This window comes from Coptis chinensis, chromosome 6 (assembly GCF_015680905.1).
Source record: "Coptis chinensis isolate HL-2020 chromosome 6, ASM1568090v1, whole genome shotgun sequence".
NCBI classification, from domain to species: domain Eukaryota; kingdom Viridiplantae; phylum Streptophyta; class Magnoliopsida; order Ranunculales; family Ranunculaceae; genus Coptis; species Coptis chinensis.
The window spans coordinates 74,155,289-74,167,679 of record NC_141461.1 but is presented as its reverse complement, the minus strand read 5'-3'; the positions used below and the strand labels follow the sequence as shown (position 1 = coordinate 74,167,679).

General features: G+C 36.1%; 1 protein-coding gene across 1 annotated transcript; it reads left to right on the top strand.

The window, feature by feature from the left end:
- Positions 1–8,149: 8,149 nt before the first annotated feature.
- LOC147494423 (uncharacterized) lies at positions 8,150–8,942 on the top strand. Its single transcript, XM_086568137.1, has 2 exons — positions 8,150–8,189; positions 8,233–8,942. The coding sequence occupies exons 1-2, from the start codon at positions 8,150–8,152 to the stop codon at positions 8,940–8,942; spliced, it is 750 nt and encodes a 249-aa protein (XP_086424263.1).
- The last annotated feature ends 3,449 nt before the right edge of the window (positions 8,943–12,391 follow it).

Sequence of the window (12,391 nt, the reverse complement as noted above, 5' to 3'; positions counted from 1 at the left end):
CTTTCCATAGCTTTTGCAAACAAACATGATTATTCCTTTCCCCAGTTTTTACTTTCCTTTCCCCAGTTTACCAAACACATACCACTTAAAATTATTTCCTTTCCATTCCATTCCATAGTGGACTACCCATTTTATTTCATTTCCTTTCCATGAGTTAAAATTTAACAAACACACCCTTAGTGATAAGTCTGGGTATTAAGATGGGGCTTAGAACAGGTTAACAAGAAAAGGGTAAAAGGGATTCAAATATTTCAGAGAATATACTAAAGACCATTTTGCTTTTGACCTTCTTGGAAATTTTCTTCACTTGTAGACTGCAACACTTGAACTCTATCACTACTTCTGCTCAATTATTTATATTTCTTTTCTTTCTTTTTCTCTTTCTCTATATATTTTTTTTCTTTGAGCAAAAGGAATGATTTTCTTCATTTGACTTTGGTAAAATTTCCTTTGTTCTAGCTTTCTCTTTAGTTCTTTACAAATCCTTAGAAATATGGGTAAGACTAATAATATGGGATATACTCCTTACCTGGAGTTGGGTTTAAGATGATTGGTTTAAGAATAAAAGGCATAATATATAAGGCTCAAAAGGGGTTACGTTAACATGGTAATCCTACTAGGTGGGATAAAGGCTGATTGGTTCACTACTTGACTTATCAGTATGATATTCCGTTTTGAATAGACTACAGGACCTAATAGCTATCTCCCCAGTTGATGCCACCTCGTGATTGACCAAATCAAGAATAAATGAGACTACACAACGAATTTAAGCACAAAAAAATGGTGAAGTCAATTTGGACTCAGATTTAAGTAAAGACTCTCCAAGAAATTAAAATTGAAAGGCTCAAGTCTCATAGGTCAAGTCTCTGTACTAATCCTCTAGTTTGGTAGAAGTTTAAGTTTCTCTTTCATTTGAAATTCCTCCTAGTGGTGTATTATATGAACTTACTCTAGACTAAGACTTTTATCAGTGAGATCTATTTCTAGTAATAAAAACATAGTCTAAAAGTTGTACTCATCCTGACTATGACTTATAATTTCCAATTTTCATTAGCTAGTTTAAACGGTAAAAATATACTTTTCACCTAGAATCACCATAATTCACATATAAAATTTCCAAATATTGTAATTAAAATATTGCAAAATTTTAATTCTCACCCCCCTAACTAAATTAGGCATTGTCCTCAATGACAAAATAAAATAACTGAAAGCTTACCATAGTTTAAATGATTAGAGAAGGAGGAATATTACGATAAATGCGTGCAAAATTACATAAGCTAAATCTGTAGAATTTATATCCTTAACAAAACAAATAAGAGTAATGATTCATGAGGATTAAAATTTACTACAATGACTAAATATTTGTCATGTGCTCGATCCGTAGAGTTACACATCTCCAAAAAGGCGGAGAAAAAGTGCTAGAGTGGAATAATTAGTCATATGTACAAATGACACGACTGAAAAATAAAAATAAAAATTAAACAATAAATAATAATAATAATAATAATAATAATAATAATAGCTTAAATCAATAGTTTCATTGTTGCACGGAATACAAGATTTGTCTCTGCCTACAAATAGGAGTGATAAAACCATAATAGGCAATCAAGTACATGAGTGATCAAAAGTAGTTATTAAAAAAATGTGGAACTGTGAGAGTCCAAATTTCTCTACCAGAAAATCAGTTATGATAATAAGCTCAGATTCATTATCCCATTCAACTCCATTTTCCCAGGCCACTTGCCTCCTCATAATTGATTCTAGGGTTAGATAGACTTACCCCCCATTGCTAGTTACCAATTAGTGTTACCCCATTTGTAAGATCCATCGGTCGATTTCTTCTTCATCTGAAAAAAAAAATCATCTCAGAGTCGTTGGATCTTGCAATGGGGAAGGGGTATCACTAATATTTTTGAAAATGGGGGTAACACTAATTGCAACTAAACTAACCCTTGATTCTACAATCATAAAAACGCGAACAATATCTTCATGACATTTGTCCCCCTTAGAATGAAAGAGACAATCCCGACCGCGATTTTCACATTCTTGTTTAAAAAGTCCGTTCATAGCATTGTTATCAAACAACTCTCCATAACAGAGTTCAACATGAAATTTTCGTTTAGTCGCCATGTGCAACTGTTTGCAAACTTGTCCTTGAACTGGCGTAAGGTGTATGTATTGGCCAAACTAAAGCAAAGAGGACATAACATAATCATAATTATATTGGCTAGCAACTCGTTAAGTTCGGAACAAATAACCATAATCTACCATTCCCTCTTGCTTATAACCGAGACCACCCGACCACCCCTCCTTTTCTCATGTTTCCCTCCTGACAATAGTAACAAAAATAGAAACCCAATATCTATAAATTCAATCGAGAACTTCGACAACTTGATTTTCTTTCTATTTTTTTTTCTTTTTCTTACCGAATGAGAAACAGAATTCTCCGTGTCATTAAGAGAATATAAAAGAAAAAGAGAAGCGGAAAATTGGAGGATCGCTTAGAACCGAAACTTGAGAAACTTAGAGGAGCTAATCGGGAGAGGGGGATGTCAAAACTACTGTTTGGACATCTAGAGTTCCAAATTTTTAAATTTTAAAACAGTGTGAACTGACCGGCGGTAAGCCTTGCTGATTTGCATGTGCTCCACTTCCTGGGTAGGCTGTGAGATGAAGTTGTAGCTTCCGGTTTTGGTTGAAGTTGAATGGTGATGACGATGAGGTAGTTGAGTGGTGGAGTGGTGATGTTTAGTACAGCTGGAGGGAGAAGATGGAAGCAATGAGTGAAAGAAATAGTATCAGGCCTTCTTTGTTTTCTATAATAATACCCTAGTCAATTGGGCTTTTTTAGTTTTTAGGCCCAAGTAGTTATCGATTAGGATTGGGTCCGAAACAAAAATGGATTCTAACTTACTTGTCCGGAATAGAGAAGAATTTCAACTTACTAAAACACAACTCAAAACAAACGCATCACACATAATAGTTCTAAGCTTCTATCAATCTTATTTTTAGTCCTAAGAACTAATTAATCACTCACTCCATAAACTATTGATATTCTAAGAAATTAAAAACAACTAAGCGCTCATGACAGTAAGAAATAAACTTAACTATACTTCTACCCTCTTTTTAATATTATACCATAACGACTAAAAACTAATCAATTCTCCATACTCTTGATGTTTAAAGCTCCTCCCCGAATTAGTTGTGGTGACGGGATAGAGAATACAGATATATAGAAAGTGTTGAAATAGTGAACTCAGGGGACGCTACAAAATATAGCTTTATAGGAAAACTTTCAGAAGTGCTCCATGTCTCTAATAGTCCTAATCGTAAAGCTACAACTTCCTGACGCTGGGCAGATTCCAACTCCTATCTTAACTCGAATTCCAAAATCTATCGCACTCTCCCTCTTTTGTTTTGCACAAACTGGGTTAGTTTTCCTGGTTATATTGGAACTTCCCTAGTCCTCTATCATTGTTTGAATTGGAGTTGGAGAAACCTACTCACAGTTAGAATGGAAATATCAAATGCTAAAGAATTTGGTGAGTTCTTTACTTTATATCTTCAGCACAGGTTCAGGTTTGCATCTATTTTTTTTTAGTTCGATTTCCTTGTCATAAGCTACTATCTATTTAAACTACTTGGGTTGCCTCCCATAAGCGCTACGTTTAATGTCGCCAACCGACACAGAGGGGGTAAACTTAAGGTTACCCCCCTACCCCCCTAACTAACTTAGGTATTTTGTTTTTTATCTTCCTCCTTTTCCATGCGTGACCTACAAATTTTAGCAGAGGGCGAGGCATTTTAATTAAATCTTTTACAAATTTATGATTAAAGCTAGCGTAACATGAATATGCTCGAATGTCTTCTATTTTTGCATGAGGTTGACCAGTGTCTAGTGGATGGGTTGCATCTAGCAATGTATTAATTTGGTATAACACTACCCTTGTTATAATTTGTGCCAAATTATGGTAAAAATGATAGAAGTGGATCTTTGTAGTGACTGTTCCTAAAACTTTTATTAGCTATTGTGTTTACTGCACATAGATCTTCCATCTTTTCTGTATCATCGTCAGAGTTTCAAATAATGTAAAGATGTTTACATCTACTCTCATATTCCCGAAAGTGATGGACATGTTCCCATTCCTACAATTAATTAAAGCTTCTATTGTAGCTAAGAATGGTTTACCCAAGATGATAGGAATTTGGTTTCCATTTGTAGGTAAAGTGTTAAGAACTATAAAATCAACGGGGTAATAAAAATCAGAGACCTTGATAATCACATCCTCTATTACACCTCGTGTAATCTTAATAGATCTATCAACTAACTGTAGTCCAACATTTGTTGGTTTCAACTCTTTTAACCCTAGCTGTTTATAAACTGAGTATGGTAATAAATTCACACTAACACCTAAATTCAATAATGCTTGATCAATATAGTTCTCTCCTATTCTACATGTAACTGTAGGACTACCGGGGTCCTTATGTTTTACTACAACTTGGTTCTGTAGAAAGGATGAACAATTTTGTGCAAGCAAAGTGTCTTTTGGGATATTTGTTTTCTTCTTTACTAGGTCTTTTATGAATTTGGCATAGGAAAGTATTTGTTTAATTGCACTTAGAAAAGGAATATTTATTTTCATGATCTCATTATATTGTGCTTCCTTTTTGTTATCTTTTAACCTAGAGGGGAATGGTGCGGGTGGAATTTTTTCTGTTATATGCTCTTTGGTTTTCTCAGCTTCAACTGGCTTTTCCTTATCTTTTGTTATAACAACTTCATCAGAATCAGGTATGTCAACTTTGTTATCTACTTTCTTTCTTGACCTAAGGGTAAATATCGAGTTAACTCTCTCTGTGGGTGCGGATGAAGGGGTGGTTTCAACTTGATAAACATTTCTACCTTTTGGGTTTTGTACAGGTTGGCTTGGTAAGGTTCCCCTGTGTCTGTCTGCTAAACTAGCTAGTATCTGATTGAATTGTTGGCTAATTTGTTGAGTTATTTGTTGATCCATAACATCGAATTTTTGGTCAATTCTTTTGAATTCATTATCAGTTTTGGTGGCTAAAGCTTTCATGGTTTCATCTGTGGTGTTGGGTTGGGTTTGGTAATTAGCCATAGGATCAATAGCTAATTCTCTGTTCACGTTTGGTTGTTGTTGTTGTTGTTGGTAATACTGTGGAGAAGGTACTATTGCGCCTCTATTAACGTATTGTTGTCTATTGTTCTCGTGATAACCCTGAAATCCATATTGGTTTTGTTGTGGAGGCATATTTTGTTTCCATTGATAATTATTTTGTAGATCTTGGTTAAGTTATAGTTGTTACTAAAGTTATGGGCAACAAATATTGGACAAACTAGTGTATCATAGTCTGTGGCGAAACAACTTTCACAAAATTGATTGGCACTCATTGCTTATTAAGGTTGATTATTCTTGGGAAGGGTTAAAGTGAATGAATCAAACTTCTAGTTTAAGGTTTGAATGCCTGTGGATAAACTAGCAATGGCAGCTTCAAGTGTCTCATTGAGTTCATTTTTAACCTCATACATACCTGGTTTTTAAAAACTCATCCCCACATCTACCCGTGCCATGTCCTCATGGCCACTACCATTGGCCCAATCCTTAGAACTCTCATAAAAGTTTTGCAAAAAAGTGTAGGCTTCATTAGGAGTAAGACTAGTAAATCTTCCTCCATTCATTGATTCAATTAACTGATGGTTCATAGGTGAAAGACCTTTTATAAAGTAATATACTATATTAAGTTTGTCAAAACCATGATGTGGACAGCAAACAAGTAAATCATTAAATCTATCCCATGTTGTATGAAACTCTTAATTAGGTTTTCCTTTGAAGGTTGAAATAGCCAATTGCATGGCTTCAGTTTTATGTAAAGGGTAATATTGTTTCCTAAGCTTTTGTGATAGTTGCTCCCAAGTTGTTATAGAATTAGAGGGTAGGGATCTATACCAATGTAGTGCGGCGTCTTCAAAAGTCAAGGGGAACAACCTTAATCTAGTTTCTTCATGGGAAAGATGAGGTGCTTTAAAAGTACCTAATATGCTCAAGAATTTACTTAGATGATTATGTGGTTCTTCATTTGTTTTACCATAATATCTTAGCAACATATTAAGAGTGGTGGGCTTAATCTCATAGTTATTGTTATTGTTGAGCATTACTATGCAGTTCGGTGGTTGAACCGCGATAGGTTGAAACAAGGTGCTAAGAGTTCTTTGATCAGCCATGGCGGCTAATGGTACTCTCTTTGGTGTATCCTCTACTTGTGTAGATGGTGTAACTAAGTCTACTAGTGGTGTGTGTGTGTCTCATATTCAGAATCAAATCCTGAGTTCGATGGTGTAGTCTCCTCCAAAACCAGAATTGGAAGATTGTTACAAGAATTTGCTCTTCTGATTAAACGTTTACGAGGTGAATCACAAAACCAAGTTTTTATGCACTAGATAATAAAGCTATATAAACTAATCTAATATGCACTTAATTAACTAAATTATATTATCAAACTATATTAGACTGGCTATTAATGCTAATTATGAAACCGCTAACAGGAGATTCACGGTGAAAGAGAAGTACTCACTGTTACAGCAAGAAAAACAAGTCCAAAAATTTTGAAATTTTACAGAAGCTACCTGATACATCCAGAAAGTAGCCTATAAAATTTCAGAGCAATCGAAGCTTGCTAAGTCCCTCTTCTGTACTGTTTAATCCTGCCGAGTCCAGTAAAGACGTTTTCTGCACACACTGTAAACAATCGATTGATTAAATATGTAAAACAACACAAAAATTCACAAAAGTTTTACTGGAGTCTCCTGACGTGTTAGGGATGATTCTGAAAAATATTTGGATTATTTGGAGCTTCACAAATCCTTCTTCTTGACTTTTCTTCCAGAGACCTTGGTCCTGAAAAACTGCAGCAACACACTGAAAACAAGCAACTAGTTAAGTAGTCAAAACAGGTCAAACAATACCCAAATTTGTACTGGAAACTCCTGATGAATCGAGGTTCCTCCTGTAAAAAAGTTAGAATTTTTGATAATGTGCAAATAACTTTTCTAGACTGTTTTTACAGATGCTTCCGTCCTGAAAACGGGTACTGCAAAGACAATGTTAGTTACCTAGGTAAGACAAGTACGAAAAATTTGGAAAAAAATCCAATAAATTATTGATACTGTATAGATCAACTTTGTAAAATTTCAGAATTTTTTGAAATTTATAAATATGTTTTCTGTACCATTCTTTTCTATCAAGCCAACACCAAACTTTATGAAAATACTTTCTACTATGCAAATCTAATTGAATTATACTAAATATGCAATTTATACTATATGAATTCCTAAATTAAAGTAATCTAAATTAAATATTCTATCACCTAATCAATTTAGAGCAGGCAGCAGCGCCATTGAAAAAGCACATAAGCACGAATTTATTTGTATGTGTCGTTGTTTGTGTTGCATAACTTTTACAAATCTTACTTAGCCTATTAAATATTGATTAGTATAGTGGGTAGTAAGGTATCAATCCTACTCTAAATAATTAGTTGATGATAATAGAAATTTCTAATTTAAATTACTCTAATGGATGCAAGCTAGTAAAAGATATGGCTAAGTAATAATGAATATATGGTTGATTTGATTTTAGATTTAAACTATGCATAAACTAAATTAAATTAAATATATAATTATGAATTAAGAGAGAGAGTATCTTGGGAGAGATGAATCTACCAAAATTATAGAATTAGTCTAATAGATCTACATATTATGCTTAATATAAATCACTAATAGAAACTCACCATACCTACAAACCTTATGCTCATAACCATGATGATAATATGTGACTTTCAACGTGCTTTCTATCTTTACATCAAATACTTCTTCAATCTCCAATGATATCTTATATCTAACCAAACTGTGCTTTAAGTGGCATTCAACTAGAAACATTAGCATTTGAGAGGTGTGAGGTCATTTCGGTCTTTACATGTTTTAATTCCTTTTTTTAGAAATCTTTTTTCTTCTTTTAGTAAAAAATTGTTGATAAGGTTTCTCTTTGGAGGGAAAACTTCCCTTTCGAATGGGTTGACCGGCCTAACCGGCGGTTAACCCCATCTTTCTGATCGTTTGAGAGGTTGTACAAGCATGGATGAGACTTCAACAACAGTTCTGGGAGCTGAAATGAGTAAATCTCTAGTCTTTTGTCCTTGGTTTTTTGAATGAGGAAGGAACACAGAATACCCGATCTGCAACTGAGGTTGTGGAGAAACTGCTGGAAAATGGAAATGTGACTGACAAGGGTCAAGAAACTCAGAGAAAATCATATGCTAGGGCCACAAAGACTACTTATGGGAGGGAAGTTGATACAGTAGCTCTGCCAGTGCCTGGTCGTCAAGGTGAGTACCCTACTATCACTATTCAAGCCGAAGAGGTTGATAAAGGGTTAGAGTTTTGCAAACTAGCTCTAGTGGGGAGACTGGACATGTCTAAGCTTACTATGAATGTTGTCAATGAAAAGGTTAAACAACTGTGGAAACTGAACCATGAATGGCAAGCAACACCCTTGGGTAGAGGGTACATCATGTTTCAATTTACCAATGAGTTGGACTATCACCGAATTTGGGGTCAGGGAACCTGGGTTTTTGATGACCAAATTTTACGGCTAAGCAAGTGGACTCCAAACTTCTCCACAAGCAAAGAAAACCACTCCAATGCATTAGTCTGGATCCGATTTCCAGGATTGAGTCTTGAATACTGGGAAATCAAAACCTTGTTCTCTCTTGCAAGGGCCATTGGAAGACCAATTCATACTGATGAGAACACTGCAAAGAGAAATTTGGGTTACTATGCTAGTGTGTTAGTAGACTTGGACCTGAATGAGAAAATTCCTAACAAGATTTGGGTGGAGGTGGAAGGCAAAGATATCAAATTTTGGTAGAGTGTAGAACCTAGTCGTTTGCCCAAATTTTGTAATTATTGCAAGAGGGTTGGTCATTTGGTCAATGAATGTAGGATACTAAAGGTCGACCTGAGCAAGAATAAGGAAAAGGAAAGCAATAGCACGACTGAATTAAGCATGGATGGCATGTCAAAAAACCAGAGGAAGCAAAATAGAAAGAGAAATAAGGAAATTGAGGAGGTAATCAATGTCACTGAGGATACCAATCTCAAGATGGAAGTGGGGCAGAGTAGTAAGGAACAAGAGCAAGTGCCTCCAACCACTTAAACAGACACTGATTCAGTGAATGGTTCTACTAGGGAGGAACAGCAAGCAGAAACCGATCACGGGGATGGGAATAAGAGTAATAAGGAGACTGAGAGCTTACAGGAAGAGGATGATTATAAGGCAGAAAATGAAATTGAGGCACAGCCGGAAGTGGCAGAAGCAGTTGACTCACAAGGTCAAGTTCATGATATGCAGTAACAAGAGGGAGAGAAAAGGGGAGAAAAACAGGCACATATAGAAAGCCAATCAGCAGTTGGTATTACGTGTGTACTGCCTATACTTGCCACAACGCCTTCACACTCTGAGACTACAGATGGTCGTGGTGTTGAACAAGGGTTGAGAGAGCACTGGACTCAACTCTTGGAGTAGAATCAAGTTGTTACTAGGGTTACCCAACATAGCCCAGCCAAAGGACTAGCTACTCTAATCATGACTAGTAATAACTTTACTATACTAGGGGCAGAAGAACAGGAACATGTGTTAATTGTAGTATAAGGTAATGCAATGACGAAGGCAAATGGGCAAACTGGGAAGAAGAAGGCTGAAAAGAGGAATACCAAGGATCACTTGGAAGCTTCTATAGCCCATAGACATGGGACTAGATCTCAAGCAAAGGTGCATGACAACTCTTTCCCTATTTCAAAATGAGGACCTTTTTTTGGAATATTAGGGGAGTGGTTAAAAATAAAGCTAGTGATAGATTGTGAGAACTTATGAAGTCTCATAATCCGGATATTGTTTGTTTGGCTGAACCTCTAGTTAGGCCACAAGTATATCTGCTTGATTCTTTTGGTTTGAATTGTTTTGAGAGTATTTTGATTCATAATGATTCTTCAAATAGGATTGGTAACCTTTGGGTTTTTTGGAAGAGAGGCATCTTTGTATCAGTGGTTATGGCATCTGATCAACATATTACTATTTTGGTGGATAGGTGTTTTATATCTTTTGTGCATGCAAATTGTTGGTTGGGTAATAGAAGAGAGTTGTGGGGTGATTTGAGCAGTTTTAACCCCACGATGCCGTGGTTGGTGATTGGTGATTTCAATATTGTCCTAAGAACTGATGAGAAAAAAGGAGGTAGACAACCCAATAGAGTGGCTATGTAGGAGTTTAATGCTTTTGTGAACACTGCAGAGCTGTTGGAGAGTAATTGGGAGGGAACTAAATATACTTGGTGTAACAATCAAAGAGGTGTTAAAAGGGTTCTTTGCAAACTGGATAGAGCCTTTTATAATGAAGCGTGGAACTTTAGATTTGGTGGATGGAAATGTATGGCAAGAGCTCGACAGGCATCTGATCACTCTCCTTTGCTTGGCATGCACTCTAATATTCCGAAACCTAAGAATACTCCTTTCAGATTCAATAAAATGTGGCTCTCTCACCCCACCTTTTTTGAGTTAGTGAAGACCAGCTGGGCACAAACGTTTGAGGGAAGACCACTTCCTCCTCTCCTCAAGGTTATGCGCAAGCTACATAGACTGAAAACTGACTTAAAGAAATGGAATTTGGAGGTTTTTGGGCACACAGATGTCTCTATTAGAAAAGCAGAGGCTGAGCTCCTTTGAATGCAGCAACTGGTTGATCAAACAGTGGATGATGAACTTCTTATAGCAGAGGTTATACATAAAGAGTTTGAATTGGATATAGCCAGAGCTAATAGGTCTTCTCTTTTGAGACAAAAGAGTAGAACTTTTTTTTAGGATGAGGGGGACAGAAACACTACATACTTCCATAATATATGCAGGGTCAAATAGGGGGCTTCTATGATCACTGAGGTGGTGACAGAGGATGGTACTGTGCTTGATGACTAGGAACAAATTAAGCAGTATGTAATAAGCTACTATGAAGAGAAGTATAGGGAGGTCCATGTTCAAGAAGATATAGAATTATTGAGTGTTATACCCAAATTGATTGATGAGGAAGAAAACTACAGTCTGACAAGAGTGCCAGCTTATGAAGAAATTCAAAAGACTGTTTTTAGCATGAAAATGGATAGCTCACTTGGACCTGATGGATTCTAAGGACATTTCTACTACAAATGTTGGGGAATCATAAAGCAAGATGTGTGCTTGGCAATACATTCCTTCTTTATTGAAGGTTGTTTACCTAGAGGATTAAATTCGAACTTTATTGCTTTAATTCCAAATGATAATAATGCCAAGAAACTCAGCTAGTATAGACATATCTGTATGGGAAACTTTCTCTTCAAGATGATTACTAAGCTTCTGCAGTTGCGTCTCAATATGGTGGCTGATGATATCATCACTAAGGAGCAAACTGGTTTTGTACCTTCACGATGCTCTCAGACAAGCATTTCCATGGCCTTTGAGCTGATGAATGAGTTAAAGAAGGATAGATTTGGTGGATCAGTAGCTGTGAAGTTAGACATAACGCAAGCTTATGATACAATGAGTTGGAAGTTTCTCTTCCAAGTTATGCAAAGAATGGGTTTCTCAGATATCTAGATCAACTGGATAAGAACCATTGTGAGTTCAGCACAAATCTCTATGTTATTTAATGGTGGACTTGTTGGTTTCTTTCCTATGCACCGATGGCTTAAACAAGGTGATCCTCTTTCACCATTATTGTTTGCTATTGCTGAAGACACTCTGAGTAGAGCTTTACATTATCTTAGGGACAAAAATCATCTAAAGCCACTAATTGTCTTTAAGAAAGTGGCAGCACCGAGTCATCTTATTTTTGCAGACGACATCATTATCTTTGCAAACGGAGAGATAAGAGGGATTAGAAAGCTCAATCATATCCTGAGGAGGTACCATAAAGCAGTTGGATAACTTATCAGTCAAGACAAAAGTAAAGTTTTTTTTAGTAACTTCACTCAGCCGAGAAAACAGGATATGTTGTTGGAGTTGAATATGAAGGAAGGTTTCTTACCAGAGAAATATTTGGGAGTAAGTCTACAACAAGGTAGAGTTATTAGGGCCTGTGTGACACCAATCTTAGATAAGATTCGGAAAAGGCTTACAAGTTGGAAGGGAAAGAGGCTGTCTTTTCAAGGGAGGGTTACTTTGATCAAGTCAGTGCTATGTAGCATCCCAATTTACACCATGTTCATCTACGAATGGCCAATGTCTATGGTCAAAGAAGCAAAGGATACCATGAAGAATTTCTTATGGTCGGGTGATCCAAGCATAAGAAAG